Below are 18,843 nucleotides of genomic sequence, written 5' to 3'. Positions count from 1 at the left end.
CCCCATCTATGTTCTTTGAGGTAAAGATCTAATTCTTGGAAAGAAGTATATAGCTTTTATTGACATAAACAACTTATATCTTATAAAAACACCTTAACATTCATATCAACTGTTCAAAAAGATGATGACCGATCTCAGAAAATGCTTCACAATGGCACATAAAATTTTATAGCACTCTCAGATATCATCACTTTCTGTCATGCAATGAGACTCCGTAAGTAAAAACTCTATTGTTGACACATCACAGATGGTTGTGTATTGTTTTCCAGGCTAATATCACCAATGGTGATGGATAAACATAAACAGGTTACAAACAAATGCTTACTGAATTTTGGATCTTGTGTTAGTTTGGCCTTTCAACAGATACCCCTCCAATGTGCTTGCACTATCTGTATTGTTGAAGCAAGAGTGACAAACCACCATGGCAAGATCAATGGTTTTGTGGAGGTAGTCTGTGCAATTGCAATGACCTCTGTGTCCAGATGGATAAATGGTTAGAGCATCTGCGTAGCAAGCAGGAGACCTGGGTTCAAATCCTGGTCTGGCACAAAATTTTCAACTTTCCACATTGGTTTAAATCAATACCCACTTGACATTAATGTCTGTAATTCCATTTTGTCTTGAAAGGCTATAGTGAAACTAATGGTGTTCCAAGCATTTTAGTGTGCTCTACATACATCACAGAATGATAACACATTGTAGGTATATTCATTAATCAGTGCACTCAAGGAGCGTGCTGGAGAAAATAATAATTCCACTTTTTGACATGGAGAGAAAATATGGCACTGTCATTAGCCAGAATGTGAAATGTTTCCTGTTTTGATGTTTGTATACTGTTTGTTGCTTGGTGATGCATGTTGATTTCTTTTGTGAAGTGAATATCGATGTAAAGGGTTAATAAGGTTGAAGCTTTCCTCACTGATACACTATGGCTGTTGAAAAGAAAGCCCGTGCACTGCTGGTAAAGTTGTTGTATCAGAATGGCAGCAATAGCAGTGCTGCATTCTGAGAATATTGCCATCAGAAACAGCTGTGAGGTCCCATGTCAATAAATGGTCTAAATAATGTGATCAAGAAATTTGAAGAAACAGATGAATTTGGTGGTGCAGCAAGGAGAGGGAGGCAGCCAATTCCCATGGCAGTTGATGAAGTTGCTGTAGCTATAGCCGACTGTGCAGTGCATTCTGCAGCCAGTGCTTGAGTTGTGTCGCAGGAATTGTCTGTCCCATGGTCAATTGTTCAAAAGATTTTGTGACACATTTTACACTGGTATCCCTACAAGAGACAGAATGTGCACCAAATGACGTTCCAAAATAGGCTGCAATGATGTGACATTGCCCATTTGCTTTTTGGCACACATGGAAATCAAATACATGTGGCCAGGGAATATTCTATGGATGGCTGAGGCATACTTTTTTGGTATAGCTCGTGTGTGAACTGCCAGATATCAGTGTCTAGTGGGTACAATATCTCATGAAACAACCATGTTGCCATTATCAGATGCACTGATGAACCGGTATGCTGGGAGGAACAGAAGAACCACATTTTACCTTCCATGGTGCCATGAATGCACTGTTGCATATGGGGTTCTACTCCATTATATGATCTGTTGGAACATTCATTGCACTGAGCTTATGTGACTGTGTGGTGTGTTTCCACAAGCTCCTTCATTCTCGATCCATTTTTATTTGAAGAAATGACACCTCGCAGGCCTGTTATGTGTTCAGTGACATCTCCATCTTATAAGGACCTCCTTGTGTGCAACATTTGAGTCCAGTTTTGCAAGAACACAATTGTGTCCAAACCACTACCTTAATGCCAGAGAGGGTGACACTTCATGTTGCTTTCTAGATGAAAGATTAGCCTCGAGGAACCTTCAGTAATGGCTGCAACACTTCTAGGCAATTTCAAGATGTGTAGCCTTCCAGATCCCCTGACCTAAGTCTATGTGACTCATGGTTGTAGGGTATCTGAAAAATCGTGTCTACCAGGATATATCTGGACTCTCCCTGATCGGAAGGATAGCATATGATGACATATGGCTCTGATTACACCAGACATGCTGCAAGCAACTGCTGACCGTACTGTGCTACAGATGCAGAATGTGGTTGAGTCAGGAGACCATATTGAACACATATTGTTGCTTGCGACTATATTGTAATAAACATGCTAGGATCACCATTATCATGTGTTTGATTGTTCTGCCCCTTTTCCTGCTCTCTCAGCACATTCTGCATGTTTGCAGCTACTGACAGAAAGTGGCACTATTATTTTTTCAGCACACTCTGCAAGTGCAGTGACTAATGAAGTTACCTCTGATATTTCCGTGTCCTGTGATGTACACAGCCCACACTGTAGCATTCAGAATGCAGTCAGTTTAATGATAGCCACTGAATATGTCAAATGAAATGTTAATCATACATATATGAGGAATAGGAGTGGCACCAAAATTGAACACTGTGATACTGCATATTGCTTTCTTCTCAGACACTAAGATTTTTCTCTCCTTCCCATTACAATCTTTATCATTTGAAGCAGGTTTTCTAATTATTATGTGATCAATGAATACTGCATTCATTCTGTTGCTGTAGCAGCGCTAAGATGAGTAGTTTAGATGTCACTACAAATGGTTTAGAAACTAAAACAATAAAATATCCCATAGATGAGAGGAGTCCATTACAGTTTGACACAGGATTTGCAAATGAGTCAGTGCCACACTTAACCATAATTTACCTCAGATCCACTTTTGGTGATGGCATTGAGCATGGATTTCAGTAGTATTTATTGTGTGAAATGCAACTGCTGACATTCACATGTTATCGAGAGGACCACAGATAGAAGTAACCAGGTGGGTAGCTTGTGTCTAGATTTTTTGAAAACTTTTATTTCAGTGCCAAACTGAAGTCTACTACGGAAAATATATTTGTATGAGAGATTTTGCACTTTTGTTACTCGCAGGACTCCGCATACTAGTATCCATTCAGATCTTAACAAAATACTTGCCTGCTACTGAAACTAGAAGTTAGCCCCCAAGTAAAGAAATTCAAAATGCACTTCACTAATTGTAAAAACATAGTAGCCTTTCAACGCACAACTGAATTGCAGCTACACTGTCACGAGACACATAAAGGCACGGTTTTAGGTAAAGCAAATTGCAGACATCCATTAATTGGCAGGATACTGGGAAACTAGTTTCTCTACTAAAGGAAATCCCTACACAACACTTGTACAGCCCATATTAAAATTAAAAGGAGAAATTGAAGATATACAAATGAGGACAGTATAAATGGTCACACACTTCTTTGCCTTCTACATCTACATCTACATTTATACTCCGCAAGCCACCTAACAATGTGTGGCGGAGGGCACTTTACGTGCCACTGCATTACCTCCCTTTCCTGTTCCAGTCGCGTATGGTTCGCAGGAAGAACGACTGCCGGAACACCTCTGTGCACACTCGAATGTCTCTAATTGTACATTTGTGATCTCCTTGGGAGGTATAAGTAGGGGGAAGCAATACATTCGATACCTCATCCAGAAACACACCCTCTTGAAACCTGGACAGCAAGCTACACCGCGATGCAGAGCACCTATCTTGCAGAGTCTGCCACTTGAGTTTGCTAAACATCTCCATAACGCTATCACGCTTACCAAATAACCATGTGACGAAACGCCCCGCTCTTCTTTGGATCTTCTTTATATCAACCCGACCTAGTATGGATCCCACACTGATGGGCAGACTCAAGTATAGGTCGAACGAGTGTTTTGTAAGCTACCTCCTTTGTTGATGGACTACATTTTCTAAGCACTCTCCCAATGAATCTCAACCTGGCACCTGCCTTACCAACAACTAATTTTATATCATCATTCCACTTCAAATCGTTCTGTACACATACTCCCAGATATTTTACAGAAGTAACTGCTACCAGTGTTTGTTCCACTATTGTATAATCATGCAATAAAGGATCCTTCTTTCTATGTATTCGCAGCACATTACATTTGTCTATGTTAAGGGCCAGTTGCCACTCCCTGCACCAAGTGCCTTTCCACCACAGATCTTCCTGCATTTCGCTGCAATTTTCTAATGGTGCAACTTCTCAGTATACTACAAGATCATCTGCGAAAAGCCACATGGAACTTCCGACACTATCTACTAGGTCATTTATGTACATTGTGAAAAGCAATGGTCCCATAACACTCCCCTGTGGCACACCAGAGATTACTTTAACGTCTGTAGATGTCTCTCCATTGAGAACAACCTACTGTGTTCTGTTTGCTAAAAACTCTTCAATCCAGCCACACAACTGGGCTGATATTCCATAGGCTCTTAGTTTGTTTCTCAGGCGACAGTGCGGAACTGTATCGAATGCCTTCCGGAAGTCAAGGAGAATAGCATCTACCTGGGAGCTGTTTCTAATATTTTCTGGGTCTCATGAACAAATAAAGCGAGTTGGGTCTCACACAATCACTGTTTCCGGAATCCATGTTGATTCCTACAGAGTAGATTCTGGGTTTCCAGAAATGACATGATACACGAGCAAAAAACACGTTCCAAAATTCTACAACAGATCGATATAGGCCTATAGTTTTGTGTATCTGCTCGACGACCCTTCTTGAAAACTGGAATTGTCTGTGCTCTGGTCCAATCATTTGGAACCGTCCTTTTCTCTAGAGACTTGCGGTACATGGCTGTTAGAAGGGGGACAAGTTCTTTTGCATACTCTGTGTAGAGTGTAACAGAATCATTCAAAGATTCCAGCTGTGGGTGCAGTAAGGTGCATAATGCGTAATAACTAAAAACTTCTAAAATCTAATTTTTATGTTCATAAGCTGTGAATATTCAACAATTTTGTACTTATCTCTTCTTAAACAGTGTGAAGATAAAGTTCCAACAGGATGGAACATAAAGAGATATAAATGTAGGGAACAGTAAAATTTACCCCTAGCCAGGCACTTTATAGAGGTTTGCAAATTTTAGATGTAAATGTAGAGATTTCACCATAACTCTTTTTGTGGGCATAATGTGTCATCGCATCAGTTATTTGCCATACAGTATAAATCTAATTTCCTGGCTGTTTACAGAAGTTTAATTATGAGGGGTAGTTTGATGTAAACCAAACACACCACAGTGGGACCCTGAAATGGTTTCATTCAAAAGTAATCACTGTATACATTAAGACATTAATCCCATGGGGAACTCAATTGACCAATTCCTGTTTCGTACAACACTGTCAGCTGCTGATGGACACACAACTGTACCACTCTTGTACTTCATTGTGTGAGTGAAACTACCATACACACGTCTTTCTTCAGGTTGCCAAAGATGTGAAAATCACATGGAGAAAGATCTGGGCTGTGCAGAGTGTGTTGTAGTGTTTCCCAACCAAGTAGCTAAAGCATAGCTTTTGTCCAATTGACAGTGTGGGGGCAGACATTATTGTGGAACAGGATGATTCCACCCAACAGCATTCTGACAGCCGAAGAACAAATGGCAAAGCCAATAGTGGGAATATCTCATATCTTCTCCGTCAAAGAAATCAGAAGTTCTGGTAAGGTCATGATGACCTCTCTCTTTGACTGCAGGGTCCCTCTGGTCATAGAGTTCCTTGAGCATGGAACCGTAATCAATTCACAGTGCTGTGAAGACACTTTGCAGAAACTATGATGTGCTTTAAAGTCAAAATGGCCAGAAATACTGTTGTACGGAACCCTCCTGTTGTACTATAATCCGCACCCCCACACTGCCAATCAGATGGCTACATTTCAGCAATTTGGTTGCAAAACACTGCAGAATTCTCTGTACAAACTGAATCCTTCTCTGTGTAATTTTCACATCTTTGGTGACCTGAAGAAAGAGAACTGCATGGACATTGGTTTCAGATGAATGAGGAAGTGCAGATGTGGATATGTCTGCGGCTGACCATGTTCTGCAAAACAGTAATTGATTGTCTCATCTCCCAGTGGGGTAAATATCTTAAACCATGTAGTGATTACTTTTGAGTGGAACCATTGCATAGTCCTGTTGTGACAGGTGTTTGCGTGCCCCATGTAGAAGCATGCTGGTAGCCAATTGCCTCCATTGAAAACTGTGTGCAGTACCTGTAGAGGCAGGACATAACTAATGTTATATGGGGCATGCCTCTGCTTTTTATCCAAATTGTAATGGCACCAACAGGTATTAGGGAAATTCATGAAAATTGTCTCCAAGTAATTGAAAGGAAATATGGGAATGGTGCACGTCTATTGTCAGTATAGATCATGTAGTGAAAATGTGTCCACTTGCTCAGCCTGTTGATCTTGTTATGCGACAATGTAATGACCAAATTCAGAACAGTATCCACCATTATACTGGCAACAGAAATATCAGTTTTGTACCCCATGATTTCAGAGACACAATCCTTCTCTTCGAGAATTAAACTGCGGAATCTTGGCTGCTGCATAACTCTTGTTGCCTATGCATTGCTGGAAAGTTAGGTCCTGGATAAAATTCACTGTAATGCTTACAGAAATCTCTCTTTCCACCAGGCTGTGCAGGTTGTGAAGAAAGTAAATTTCTTACCTCATGTAATCTATTAGATGGGGAGAGATCTCAAAAAAGATGTGCAAGATTATATTTTCCTTCCATTTTATCTCATTGGTAAAGCAGTGTTTAATGTGGGGAACAAGGAGGTAGATATTTGATAACATAATGAGTTCTGGGGTCCCCTTTGACTGTGTGAATCATAGTATAGGTTTGTGCAGCCACAAAGAAGTAAAAAAAAAATACAAAAATCAGATGATCATTTTGCTACTCTGTGCATGCTCGCTGCTCTAATCACAGCTGGTGGAGTGGCTGCTGTAGTTTATTCAAGTGAAATGTACTTCAGTATTTCAGATGCCTTTCTAGAGTTTCTTGTTATGGTGGTTGGATAGCCATTTCACAGGATATGAAAAGCAGATATCTTTTTAAAGAGCATCCGTTGAATTAAATGCTGTGTGAAGCAGTATAATGGATGTTAACAGTAAATAAAGTAATATGTTATGTTGCAGGCATTTCAAATATGCTGCAATAATAGATTTTTGGCTGATGCTGTAAGAGAACTCATTAATATTATTTTCTTGCAGTTAGGAGAGCAGGTGTAAACTGAGAACTTGCATTGAAATTCGGCAGCGGACAACTGAATTTCTGCAAGAAATGTACACAATTAACATGCATCAATTTTTTCGAGTTAGAATTGATTACTCTCTCTCTCTCTCTCTCTCTCTCTCTCTCTCTCTCTCTCTCTCTCTCTCTCTCTCTCTCTCTCTTAGAAGTCTTTAAAAGTGCTGCAGACCAAGGAATGACTCCAGTAATCAGGTTCAGAAGGGTGTATGCTGCAGTAGTTATGCACACATTAAGAGGCTAGTACAGGATAAGTGAGCATGGAGAACTTCATCAAACCAGTATGTAGACTACAGAAGAAGACCATCACCATCACGTGTCGCAACAAATGCACATAGATTTTTCTTATTTAATTTACTACGTCGTATGTAGTAGTCTGTAAACGGCCTGTGTGTAGCCGAAACACACACACACACACACACACACGAGATCTTATGAATGATGTGTGTAAAATAGAATTAACGACTAACTTACGCCCTACGATTAAATGAAAATGGCTTTTATCGACAGCGAAAAATGCCAGTTGCGCCTCAAAGTTGTCGTGATTCAGTAATGAAATTACCTTCCCAAATTACCAACTGCACTATTGGAACAAATGGAAGTACACTATGTGCGATAAATCTAAAGCGACTATTGGGACACTAGTTTTCACAGTGGTTTTGCAGCAGCCGTGATAATTACAGAAGTTTATCCGTACTGATACATTTACACAGATGTACACACAGCGCGTGCCTGCACGATAAAAAGAAACAACGCGAAATATTTGGAGCGGCAGGAGGTGGTGGGGGGAAGCCGGAGCTCTCTAGCATTCACATTCAAGGACAAACAAAAAAGTTCTCCGAGGAACAAGCGGAACACGTGCAACCGTTCATACCACTGTGTACCAGAAACAGCAGATGCGCGTCATAGAATAGGTGCTGAGCAGAATTAACGGGTGTGAGAACTGGACCGGATATATTTCCAATGTGGATGCTGCTGTACACCGAACAAATCTACCTACCTACCCCCCCCCCCCCCCCCCTCCTCTCTCTCTCTCTCTCTCTCTCTCTCTCTCTCTCTCTCTCTCTCTCTCTCTCTGTGTGTGTGTGTGTGTGCGATGTGTATGTGTATGTGTTGTGTTCAGTGGGAAGGGGGGGGGGGGGGCATGCACGGCCATCCTTCTGTGAGGTGGGTTAATTGTTTTATTGTTTTACAGTGCAAGTACTAACATATTTAAAATTATTGTGTGGTCTTAATGATAATTTATTTTGGTTGCATGCACACTAGGGTACTTTTAATTAAATTTATATTCCATCAACTTAAATTATTAAATTTTTGAGCTTATAAATTTAGGAAGGAAAATGAAGTCGTAAATGACAGTTAATGTCTTTTTACAGGATGGCTGAAACCAATCATTGCAACTTTTTTTTGGAGAAAAAGAACAGATTCTGCAGAATGCTTACCAAGGATGGAAGTGACTATTGTGGTGAACATCAAACATTTGCACTCACTGACGTAAGTAGTTCACTTATATGACATAAATGTATTACATACATTGAAGGAACAAACTGTGCATGAAGGCAGCAGAGAGATCGTAGATGTAATTATCAGTATAGTAATTTTTGATGGGCTGAAGTGTCATGTAGCTCAACTGATTTAAAATAAAGGTGGAAGGAGAGTTGTGTCTAGAAATGGAATAATTTATGCTCATGTGACTCATGTTAGTGATAAACTTTAGCCAAACTCAGCTGTGAAAATTCTCATTCAATAATACACCTTATCCCACTGCCTCACTCATTTTAGTTGCCTCAGTACAAAACCAAGACATTATATCTTTCTTTTACATTGTTACTTCAGTTATGCTTAATAATTCGTGACGTGTATGAGGGCTGTTCAAAAACTAAGGTGACTTTTCAAATTGCGCGGACAACATGTATTTGATTATCAATCTTTTCTTTCTGTTATGTTGGTACACATGTCCTGAACATATGTTCACAGTTTCAAGTGTACAGCATTCTCTATTTGTTTTTGACAGATAGAAAGGTTAGGTGTATTTTAGTATGTTCGGTGATTTTTGATCATTATAAAAAATGGAGCAAAGAAATTGGATAAAATTTTGTGGGAAACACTTGAAATGTTGACATTGGCATGCAGTGAGTCTGCTGTAAGTAAAAACAAATGTTTACTAGTGGTACAAGCTCTTCCAAGATGGCTGAGAAGATGCCAATGACAAACCTCACTCTAGGACACCCCAGCTCATCAACAACAGATGATAACTTTGAAGCTGTGAAGAAAATTGTTTTGGAAAATTGTCCGATTACCGGAAGAGAAGTTGCTGAGAATGTTGACATATCAGTCAGCTCGTGTCATGCAATTTCTTCGGATGTTTTGGGCATGAGATGTGTGTCAGCAAATTTTGTTCCAAAACTTCTCAGTTTTGATCAGAAGAACTATCACATGAGCATTGCTCAGGAGCTCTCGAACAGTGTCAGTGATGATCCTGATTTACTCAAAAGGGTCATATCTGGTGGTGAAACATGGGCTTAGGGTTATGATGAAACCAAAGCCCAAGTGTCCCAATGGAAGCATCCCGGAGAACCAACACTGGAAAAAGCATGTCAAGCTCGATCAAATGTCAAAGTTTTCCTCACTGTTTTTTTCCATTACCATGGTGTAGTGGATCATGAATTTTTGCCTCAAACTTGTACGGTCAGTAAGGAGTATTATCTTGATATTATGTGTTGTTTGCAAGAAGCAATATGCAGAAAACATCTGGAACTGTGTAAAAACAGTTCATGGCTTTTGCATCGTGACAATGCACCTGCTCATTGGCCAAAAACAACACAAAATCATGCCTCAGCCACCATAATAACCGGATTTGACCCCCTGTGACTTGTTCTCTTCCCAAAACTGAAGAGACCTATGAAAGGACAAAGATTTTCAGTGGTTGAGTAATTAAAATCTGCATTGCTGGAAGTACTCAAGGCTGTACCAAAAAGTGCTTATGAGCAGTGCTTTGAGGACTGGAGGAAGTGTTGGCACAAGTGTATTGTATCTGAGGGTGATTACTTTGAAGGGGACAACTTGAATATTGATGAATAAATAAATATTTTTCATAAAAATATAAAGTCACATTACTTTTCAAACACACCTCATACAATGCAAGTTCTCAGGACCATAGACATCCAGTCATGTTCCCAGTGGACTACCCAGCAAGAAAATGTACAGTAAGCAACTGAGGGATGTGTATATCTTTATGGAGAATATCCATCTGGCTAGTATACGATGGCTTCAGACAGTGAAATGGGTAGGAGTCAACCTTTTGTATTCCAACATTTACATCTACAGTTGTCTCTTTAGTGTTCAACTCTGAGGTTGGTTTGCAGCTGTACGCCATTCCCCTCCTCTGTCTGTCTTCCTTTTCATTTTTGCATATGTAGTGCATCCCACATCATTCATAATCTACTGCATGCATGACATCCTTGGTAACCTCTAGTGACTCTTTCCCTCAGTAGCTCCATCTGCTATAGTTCCAACAGTGTTGTGTCTCAAAATGTTTCCTGCAAGTTTATCACTTCTTTTTTGGATGTGCTTCCACAGAGATCTGGTTTTTATGTACTCTCCTCAGCACCTCTCCATTGATAACACTGTCTCTGCAGCTGATCTGCAACATCCCCCTGTATCACCAAACCTCCAGGGCTTCTAGCCATCTTCTCTCTTGATTTCATGTTGTCCAGGTTTCACACCCATATGGAACCACTCTCCAAACATTGTTTTCATGACCCATTGCTTTGTTTCCAGACTGGTGTTCTTGCTGATGAGTAAGTTCTTCCTCAAATTAATCACAGTTTTAGCCTACTGCACCCTGCTTACAATTTCTTCCTGTATTCTGCCACCCCTTGTGATCCTGCATAACAAATAGATAAATTCCTCTATCATTTGTAACTCCTCCCTTTCAATTCTTATTCTTAAAGGTCCATACTGTCCTTCAGCTCTACATTTCATTACTGTAATCTTTCACTTGTTTATTCCATACCATACTGACTGCAGAAAATCCTTTCCATTGTGTTGAGGACCTTCTCTAACTATTCTCTCATCTCCATGATCACACAAATATAATCTGCATAATGTAGCATATATATCTCCCATCCATTGATTTTGATCCCCACCTCAGATTTCTCATGAATTTGGTCTACAGCTTCCTGGATGTAAGCAATGAATATAAGAGGAGAAATGGCACATCATTGTCTCGCACCTTTTCTAATGTTTGCTTCTTGTACATGATGAAAATTCATAATCATAGCACTTTTTTTTTTCTTGTGGAAGCTGTGTAACATCCACATGTCTTTATGTTTTAGTTCTGTTTTCTTCAAGATTGTGAATATCTCTTGCCAGACCTTTTGCAGATTTACAAAGGCAATATAAGTTGATTTACGTTTCTGTATTTTTTACAGTAAGAAGCTTCAGTTCCAGGATCAATTCTCTTGCTCCTAATCCCCTCCTGAATACAAACTGATTTTTGCTCAGTTTATCCTCCACCTTCTCTTTAATTCTCCTCAGAATTAACTTGTAATAATTTTGATGCACGCGACATTAGGCTTTTAACTTGTAATAATTTTTGAAGCATTTCTGGAAATCAGTTGCTGTCTCTCATTTTTTATAGATGGATCTAATTAGTTTCAGCAGCATCATTTTCATGTTGTCAACAAAATTCTTCGTTAGTTGTGCTGGAATGTTGTCAGTACCCATTGTTTGTTCTCCTGTAGATCTTTAAGAGCTTTCTCAAATTCTTCTTGCAGAATGTCATATATTTTGTCATCTTTGTCTGCTGTTTGCTGCACTTGTTCTGTGTTAGCTTGTAGGCCAGGTCTAGCACTATGGCTCTACCTTTGTTTTCCTCCTTATCCAGTCTGTTGGATTGGATCCATTCACCCATGTGTTTGAACTTTTATATTCTCTTAATCTTCCCATGATTTACTTCCATGCATTTTTCAATTTGGTGCCTGTACTATCCTTTCACAGGAGTTTTGAAGACCCATTTTTTCTGTGATTTCATGAAGACTCTCAAGCATCTTCTGAGTGTCTTCTTGGGAGTTGGTTAAGAGAGCAGGGTCGTAGGCAAAAGCTAAACACTTGATTTCCAGGTTATGTCTTTTCCTCCCATGGCATATTCCTCATATTCCTTCCAAATTCAGAGTCTGTTTCCGAGTTTTCACTATTTTCTCCACATGAAATTGAAGAGAACTGGGGATAATCAATCTCCTTGTGTGCCCCTTGTCTTAATTTCAAATGAATCAGAGATTTCTCCAAAAAACTTGACTTTTGAGGTCAGTGTTTGTTTAATGATTTCTTTCATTTTTTGTCAATTCCAAACACTTCCAAGGTACTAAAAAATGTTTGTCTGTCTATCGAGTCATATGTCTTTTTGAACTCACCTCAGTGTTCTAGCTCCTTTGAGCTCTTGTTCACAGAATGCTTTTTACATTGAATATCTTATTGGTACACGACCTTCCTTTCTTTAAACTGGGTTCGTATTCTCCAATGAGGTGATCAGTGTGTTCTTCATCTCTGCTCAACAGGGCTCTAGAGAGTAGCTTGTAAATAATTGGAAGTAGAGGAATCCCCCTGTAATTATTTAGATCAATTTCATTACCTTTTTTATGAAGAGGGTGTAAGAGTAGACATTTCCAGTCATTTGGTATCTGTGTGGTGTTCCATATTTCTTCTATAAAGTGACAGATTCTTTCTGGAGCACTCTCTCCTCTGATTTTCCACATTTCTCCCACAATGCCATCTTCCACTGGTGCTTTGTTAACCTCGCGCTTTTTTATCATCTGTTTGGTCTCCTCTAAACCTGGTGGTTTGGAATGTGGGTTCGTATGGATTTATTGCTTGTGATCTATTCTTTCTAAAGGTTCTCTGCAGTTTATCTGCACTTCAAAATTGGGGAGGGCATTGGACTTGGGTCATCTGTGCAGCAGTGTCAGCCATAGTGCTGCGGTGTTGTAATGATCAGCATTCCTACCTAGTAAGCAAGGAGACCCAGATGCAAGTCCTGATGGCACAAATTTCAATTCATTTATTCAGCTTCTGTCATTATCATAGATAAAGATGAAACTCAAATGTCTTGAGAAAAATTTAATTATAAGATCTATAATTCAAAGTAGTTCACTAAGAGCTCACAGTTTTCTTTGTTGCTAGTAAATCTACTACAATCTGTGCATTTAAGCAAAAGAATTGTTTATATGCAAATTTAGACTTTCTCGGCAAATCTCAATGATGAAGTCTTCTCGGGTTATCAGCCAAGTCGAGGCAGAGTTCTTGGCAACATTTCATTAACTTTCCTACTTGTCATCTTCAGGCGAAATGTCAGGTTCATGTCCTGTCCGCTTCTTCATAGCCACTGGACTATAGACTCCTTTACCTCATCTGCATTGGCAGTGCCAATTGCGTGCCTCCAGAAGGGGTGTCGCAGCTCATTGTCCTGTGGTGTCATGGCTGGTGGTGGTGGAACTCCCTGCACACTGGCGGTTGCGAGCATTGAGTCCTGTTGGCGCCTATCCATTCTGTCCGCTGCCTTCACCGGTTTTGCATTGGAGTGTTCTTGTCATATTTTTGTTATCTCTGCATCCCATTAGGTGCTAAGTTGGAAACCACTATCTCAGTTGACATGGACCTTGCTGTTGGTGGGGAGGCTTGCGTGCCTCAACGATACAGATAGCCGTACCGTAGGTGCAACCACAACGGAGGTGTATCTGTTGAGAGGCCAGACAAACATGTGGTTCCTGAAGAGGGGCAGCAGCCTTTTCAGTAGTTGCAGGGGCAACAGTCTGGATGATTGACTGATCTGGCCTTGTAACATTAACCAAAACGCCCTTGCTGTGCTGGTACTGCGAACGACTGAAAGCAAGGGGAAGCTACAGCTGTAATTTTTCCTGAGGGCATGTATGGTTAAATGATGATGGCGTCCTCTTGGGTAAAATATTCCAAAGGTAAAATAGTCCCCCATTCAGTTCTCCGGGCGGGGACTACTCAAGAGGACGTCGTTATCAGGAGAAAGAAAACTGGCATTCTACGGATCGGAGTGTGGAATGTCAGATCCCTTAATCGGGCAGGTAGGCTAGAAAATTTAAAAAGGGAAATGAATAGGTTAAAGTTGGATATAGTGGGAATTAGTGAAGTTCGGTGGCAGGAGGAACAAGACTTCTGGTCAGGTGAATACAGGGTTATAAATACAAAATCAAATAGGGGTAATGCAGGAGTAGGTTTAATAATGAATAAAAAAAATAGGAGTGCAGGTAAGCTACTACAAACAGCATAGTGAACGTATTATAGTGGCCAAGGTAGACACAAAGCCCATGCCTACTACAGTAGTACAAGTTTATATGCCAACTAGCGCTGCAGATGACGAAGAAATTGAAGAAATGTATGATGAGATAAAAGAAATTATTCAGGTAGTGAAGGGAGATGAAAATTTAATAGTGATGGGTGACTGGAATTCGACAGTAGGAAAAGGGAGAGAAGGAAACATAGTAGGTGAATATGGATTGGGGCTAAGAAATGAAAGAGGAAGCCGTCTGTTAGAATTTTGCACAGAGCATAACTTAATCATAGCTAACACTTGGTTCAAGAATCATAAAAGAAGGTTGTATACATGGAAGAATCCTGGAGATACTAAAAGGTATCAGATAGATTATATAATGGTAAGGCAGAGATTTAGGAACCAGGTTTTAAATTGTAGGATATTTCCAGGGGCGGATGTGGACTCTGACCACAATCTATTGCTTATGAACTGTAGACTAAAACTGAAGAAATTGCAAAAAGGTGGGAATTTAAGGAGATTGGACCTGGATAAACTGACTAAACCAGAGGTTGTACAGAGTTTCAGTGAGAGCATAAGGGAACAATTGACAGGAATGGGGGAGATAAATACAGTAGAAGACGAATGGGTAGCTCTGATGAATGAAGTAGTGAAGACAGCAGAGGATCAAGTAGGTAAAAAGACGAGGGCTAGTAGAAATCCTTGGGTAACAGAAAAAAATATTAAATTTTATTGATGAAAGGAGAAAATATAAGAATGCAGTAAATGAAGCAGGCAAAAAGGAATACAAACATCTCAAAAATGAGATCAACAGGAAGTTCAAAATGGCTAAGCAGGGATGGCCAGAGGACAAATGTAAGGATGTAGAAGCTTTTCTCACTAGGGGTAAGGTAGATACTGCCTACAGGAAAATTAAAGAGACCTTTGGAGAGAAGAGAACCACGTGTATGAATATCAAGAGCTCAGATGGAAACCCAGTGCTAAGCAAAGAGGGGAAAGCAGAAATGTGGAAGGAGTATATAGAGGGTCTATACAAGGGCGATGTACTTGAGGACAATATTATGGAAATGGAAGAAGATGTAGCTGAAGATGAAATGGGAGATACGATACTGTGTGAAGAGTTTGACAGAGCACTGAAAGACCTGAGTCGAAACAAGGCCCCGGGAGTAGACAACATTCCATTAGAACTACTGACGGCCTTGGGAGAGCCAGTCGTGACAAAAAAACTACCAGCTGGTGAGCAAGATGTATGAGACAGGCGAAATACCCTCAGACTTCAAGAAGAATATAATAATTCCAATCCCAAAGAAAGCAGGTGCTGACAGGTGTGAAAATTACTGAACTATCAGTTTAATAAGTCACAGCTGCAAAATACTAACACGAATTATTTACAGACAAATGGAAAAACTGGTAGAAGCCGACCTTGGGGAAGATCAGTTTGGATTCCGTAGAAAAGTTGGAACATGTGAGGCAATACTGACCTTACGACTTATCTTAGAAAATAGATTAAGGAAAGGCAAACCTACATTTCTAGCATTTGTAGACTTAGAGAAAGCTTTTGACAATGTTGACTGGAATACTCTATTTCAAATTTTAAAGGTGGCAGGGGTAAAATACCGGGAGCGAAAGGCTATTTACAATTTATACAGAAAGCAGATGGCAGTTATAAGAGTCGAGGGACATGAAAGGGAAGCAGTGGTTGCGAAGAGAGTGAGACAGGGTTGTAGCCTCTCCCCGATGTTATTCAATCTGTATATTGAGCAAGCAGTAAAGGAAACAAAAGAAAAATTTGGAGTAGGTATTAAAATCCAAGGAGAAAAAATAAAAACTTTGAGGTTCGCCGATGACATTGTAATTCTGTCAGAGACAGCAAAGGACTTGGAAGAGCAATTGAATGGAATGGACAGGGTCTTGAAAGGAGGATATAAGATGAACATCAATAAAAGCAAAACAAAGATAATGGAATGTAGTCGAATTAAGTCTTGTGATGCTGAGGGAATTAGATTAGGAAATGAGACACTTAAAGTAGTAAAGGAGTTTTGCTATTTGGGGAGCAAAATAACTGATGATGGTCGAAGTAGAGAGGATATAAAATGTAGACTGGCAATGGCAAGGAAAGCGTTTCGGAAGAAGAGAAATTTTTTAACATTGAGTATAGATTTAAGTATCAGGAAGTCGTTTGTGAAAGTATTTGTATGGAGTGTAGCCATGTATGGATGTGAATCATGGACAATAAATACTTTGGACAAGAAGAAAATAGAACCTTTCGAAATGTGGTGCTACAGAAGAACATTGAAGATTAGGTGAGTAGGTCACATAACTAATGAAGAGGTATTGAATAGGATTGGGGAGAAGAGAAGTTTGTGGCGCAACTTGACTAGAAGAACCGATCGGCTGGTAGGACATGTCCTGAGGCATCAAGGAATCACAAATTTAGCATTGGAGGGCAGCGTGGAGGGTAAAAATTGTAGAGGGAGACCAAGAGATGAATACAGTAAGCAGATTCAGAAGGATGTAGGTTGCAGTAGGTACTGGGAGATGAAGGAGCTTGCACAGGATAGATTAGCATGGAGAGCTGCATCAAACCAGTCTCAGGACTGAAGACCACAATGACAACCACATGGTTATCATGGACATGTGTCTCCACAGCCTCGAATCCCAGAAGTTGTTCGCCCTACACAGCAGCTTTGTTTGTTTGAAATCAAACACATCATTTGCCTTGAGACTTTTCCGCCACTGCAGATTTCTCCATTTGGCCTAGGTGAACGCTCCTTATGTGTTCTGTACAGCGCTGCGATATACATCAATGTACTGTTTGCCAAACTTGCAGCTGATGCTGTAGACTCTAGGTGTCTGTATTTCTAGTTTATCCATCACTGAGCCCAGCATATTCTTGATATTGATTGATGAACGAAAGATGGTTTTAATGGTGCTCATTTCTAATAACCTGGCAATCTTTGCCATGGGTGGCACAGCATACAGAGAAACACCATGCTCTTAGTCTCTTCTTCATGAATGTCTTCTCTCTTCTTATTGCTTGGTTGGAAAGCGCACCTTATCTGCATCTCAGAATAGCCGTTCTTACAAAAGATTTTTCTCTAGTGCTGCAGTTCACCAGATTGACTCTCCTTATCACATATGTCTCGTGCTCTGTGCACCAAAGTTGTGAGCATGGATTTGCACTGTGCTGGATAGTGGCTGCTAGTGACATTAAGGTAAATGTTGGTGTGTCTCTTCTTCCTGTAGACAGAATGATGTAACATGCCATCAGTATTCTTCTTTATCATGATGTCAAGGAAAGGCTGACATCCGTTTTCTTCCACCTCCATGGTGAATTTAATATTGCCATGTATGCTGTTGAGGTGGTTAAGAAATTTTCTTTGCCATGTAGCAAAATCTCAAACGTCTTGTCCACGTAGCGGTAGAACAACTTCTGTTTCAGGTGCGCTGCTTCTAGAGCCATTTCTTCAAAGTGTTCCATGTATAGATTTGGGATACATGGCACCAGGGGGAAAGCCATGACCACTCCATCTGTCTGTTGGTATATTGGAAGTATGTGGTAGTGAGTGCATGGTGGAACAGTTCCACTGTGTCTTCATTAAAGTGGCTCCTTAGTAATTTCAAGGAGTCCTCAAGAGGTACCCATGTGAAGAGCGAAGTGACATCAAACCTGACTAGGATGTCACCTTTTTCCAGACATGCCCTTCAAAGTATCTTCACAAACTTCATCGCATTTTGGCATGGTGAGGACAATGACCCAGGAGAAACTTCATTAGCTGCAGCCTGCAATAAAGAACCAGACAAGACACAAACCCGTCACTTCGCCTGAAGACGAAAAGTAGGAAACTTGTTGAAACGTTGCCACAGAATGATGCCTTGACTCAGCTGGTAACCCCAGAAGACTTCATCATCAAAGAGTTAGTTGTTGATATCCCTGCAGCTTCTGTCTGAAGGTTCGATAAAACTTCCTGTTGGTGTTCTTAACAAATTCTTTTTTCCGGTTTTTCCTCTCTAGATGTGTCATATCTTCTCTTATCAGCTCGTATGATCTTGGCTACATCTTTGTTTTCACTCCTGGAGTCTTCCCATTTGTCCTTGGTTTTGCCAGGATTCCAACTCTTCCAGGATTGTAATCTTCTTTCAACTGCTTCATCGTATTTTTCATTCCTCCACCTGTTCTTCCTTTTTCTTGGAGGATTTCCCAAACCTTTGGATGCATTGATCATGGAGTCCCTGATCTCTTTTCAGCTGTTGGTATCCATTTAAGACAGGTTTTCAAGGCATTTATTTATTTATTTATTTATTTTCAGTGTCTCTGTACTGATTTTGGGCTTCTCGATTGTTCTCGGTTTGTGTCTGTTCAGCTACAATCTTTCTTTGAGCTATGAAAGGTAATGATCTG

At 40.2% G+C, this 18,843-nt stretch overlaps 1 protein-coding gene across 4 annotated transcripts in view; it reads left to right on the top strand.

Moving 5' to 3' along the window:
- Positions 1-18,843, top strand: part of LOC126298715 (tRNA:m(4)X modification enzyme TRM13 homolog) — a 126,185-nt gene that overhangs the window by 64,187 nt on the left and 43,155 nt on the right. For all 4 annotated transcript variants that reach the window (XM_049990138.1, XM_049990139.1, XM_049990141.1 and 1 more), the window contains one exon: positions 8,518-8,635. In XM_049990138.1, the coding sequence (XP_049846095.1) occupies positions 8,519-8,635 (117 nt within the window). In that variant the 5' untranslated portion in view covers position 8,518. The remainder of the gene's footprint in view (positions 1-8,517; positions 8,636-18,843) is intronic.

Source organism: Schistocerca gregaria, chromosome X (assembly GCF_023897955.1).
Source record: "Schistocerca gregaria isolate iqSchGreg1 chromosome X, iqSchGreg1.2, whole genome shotgun sequence".
Lineage (NCBI taxonomy): Eukaryota > Metazoa > Arthropoda > Insecta > Orthoptera > Acrididae > Schistocerca > Schistocerca gregaria.
The sequence above is the reverse complement of the archived record's forward strand: the minus strand, read 5'-3'. Positions and strand labels throughout refer to the sequence as shown.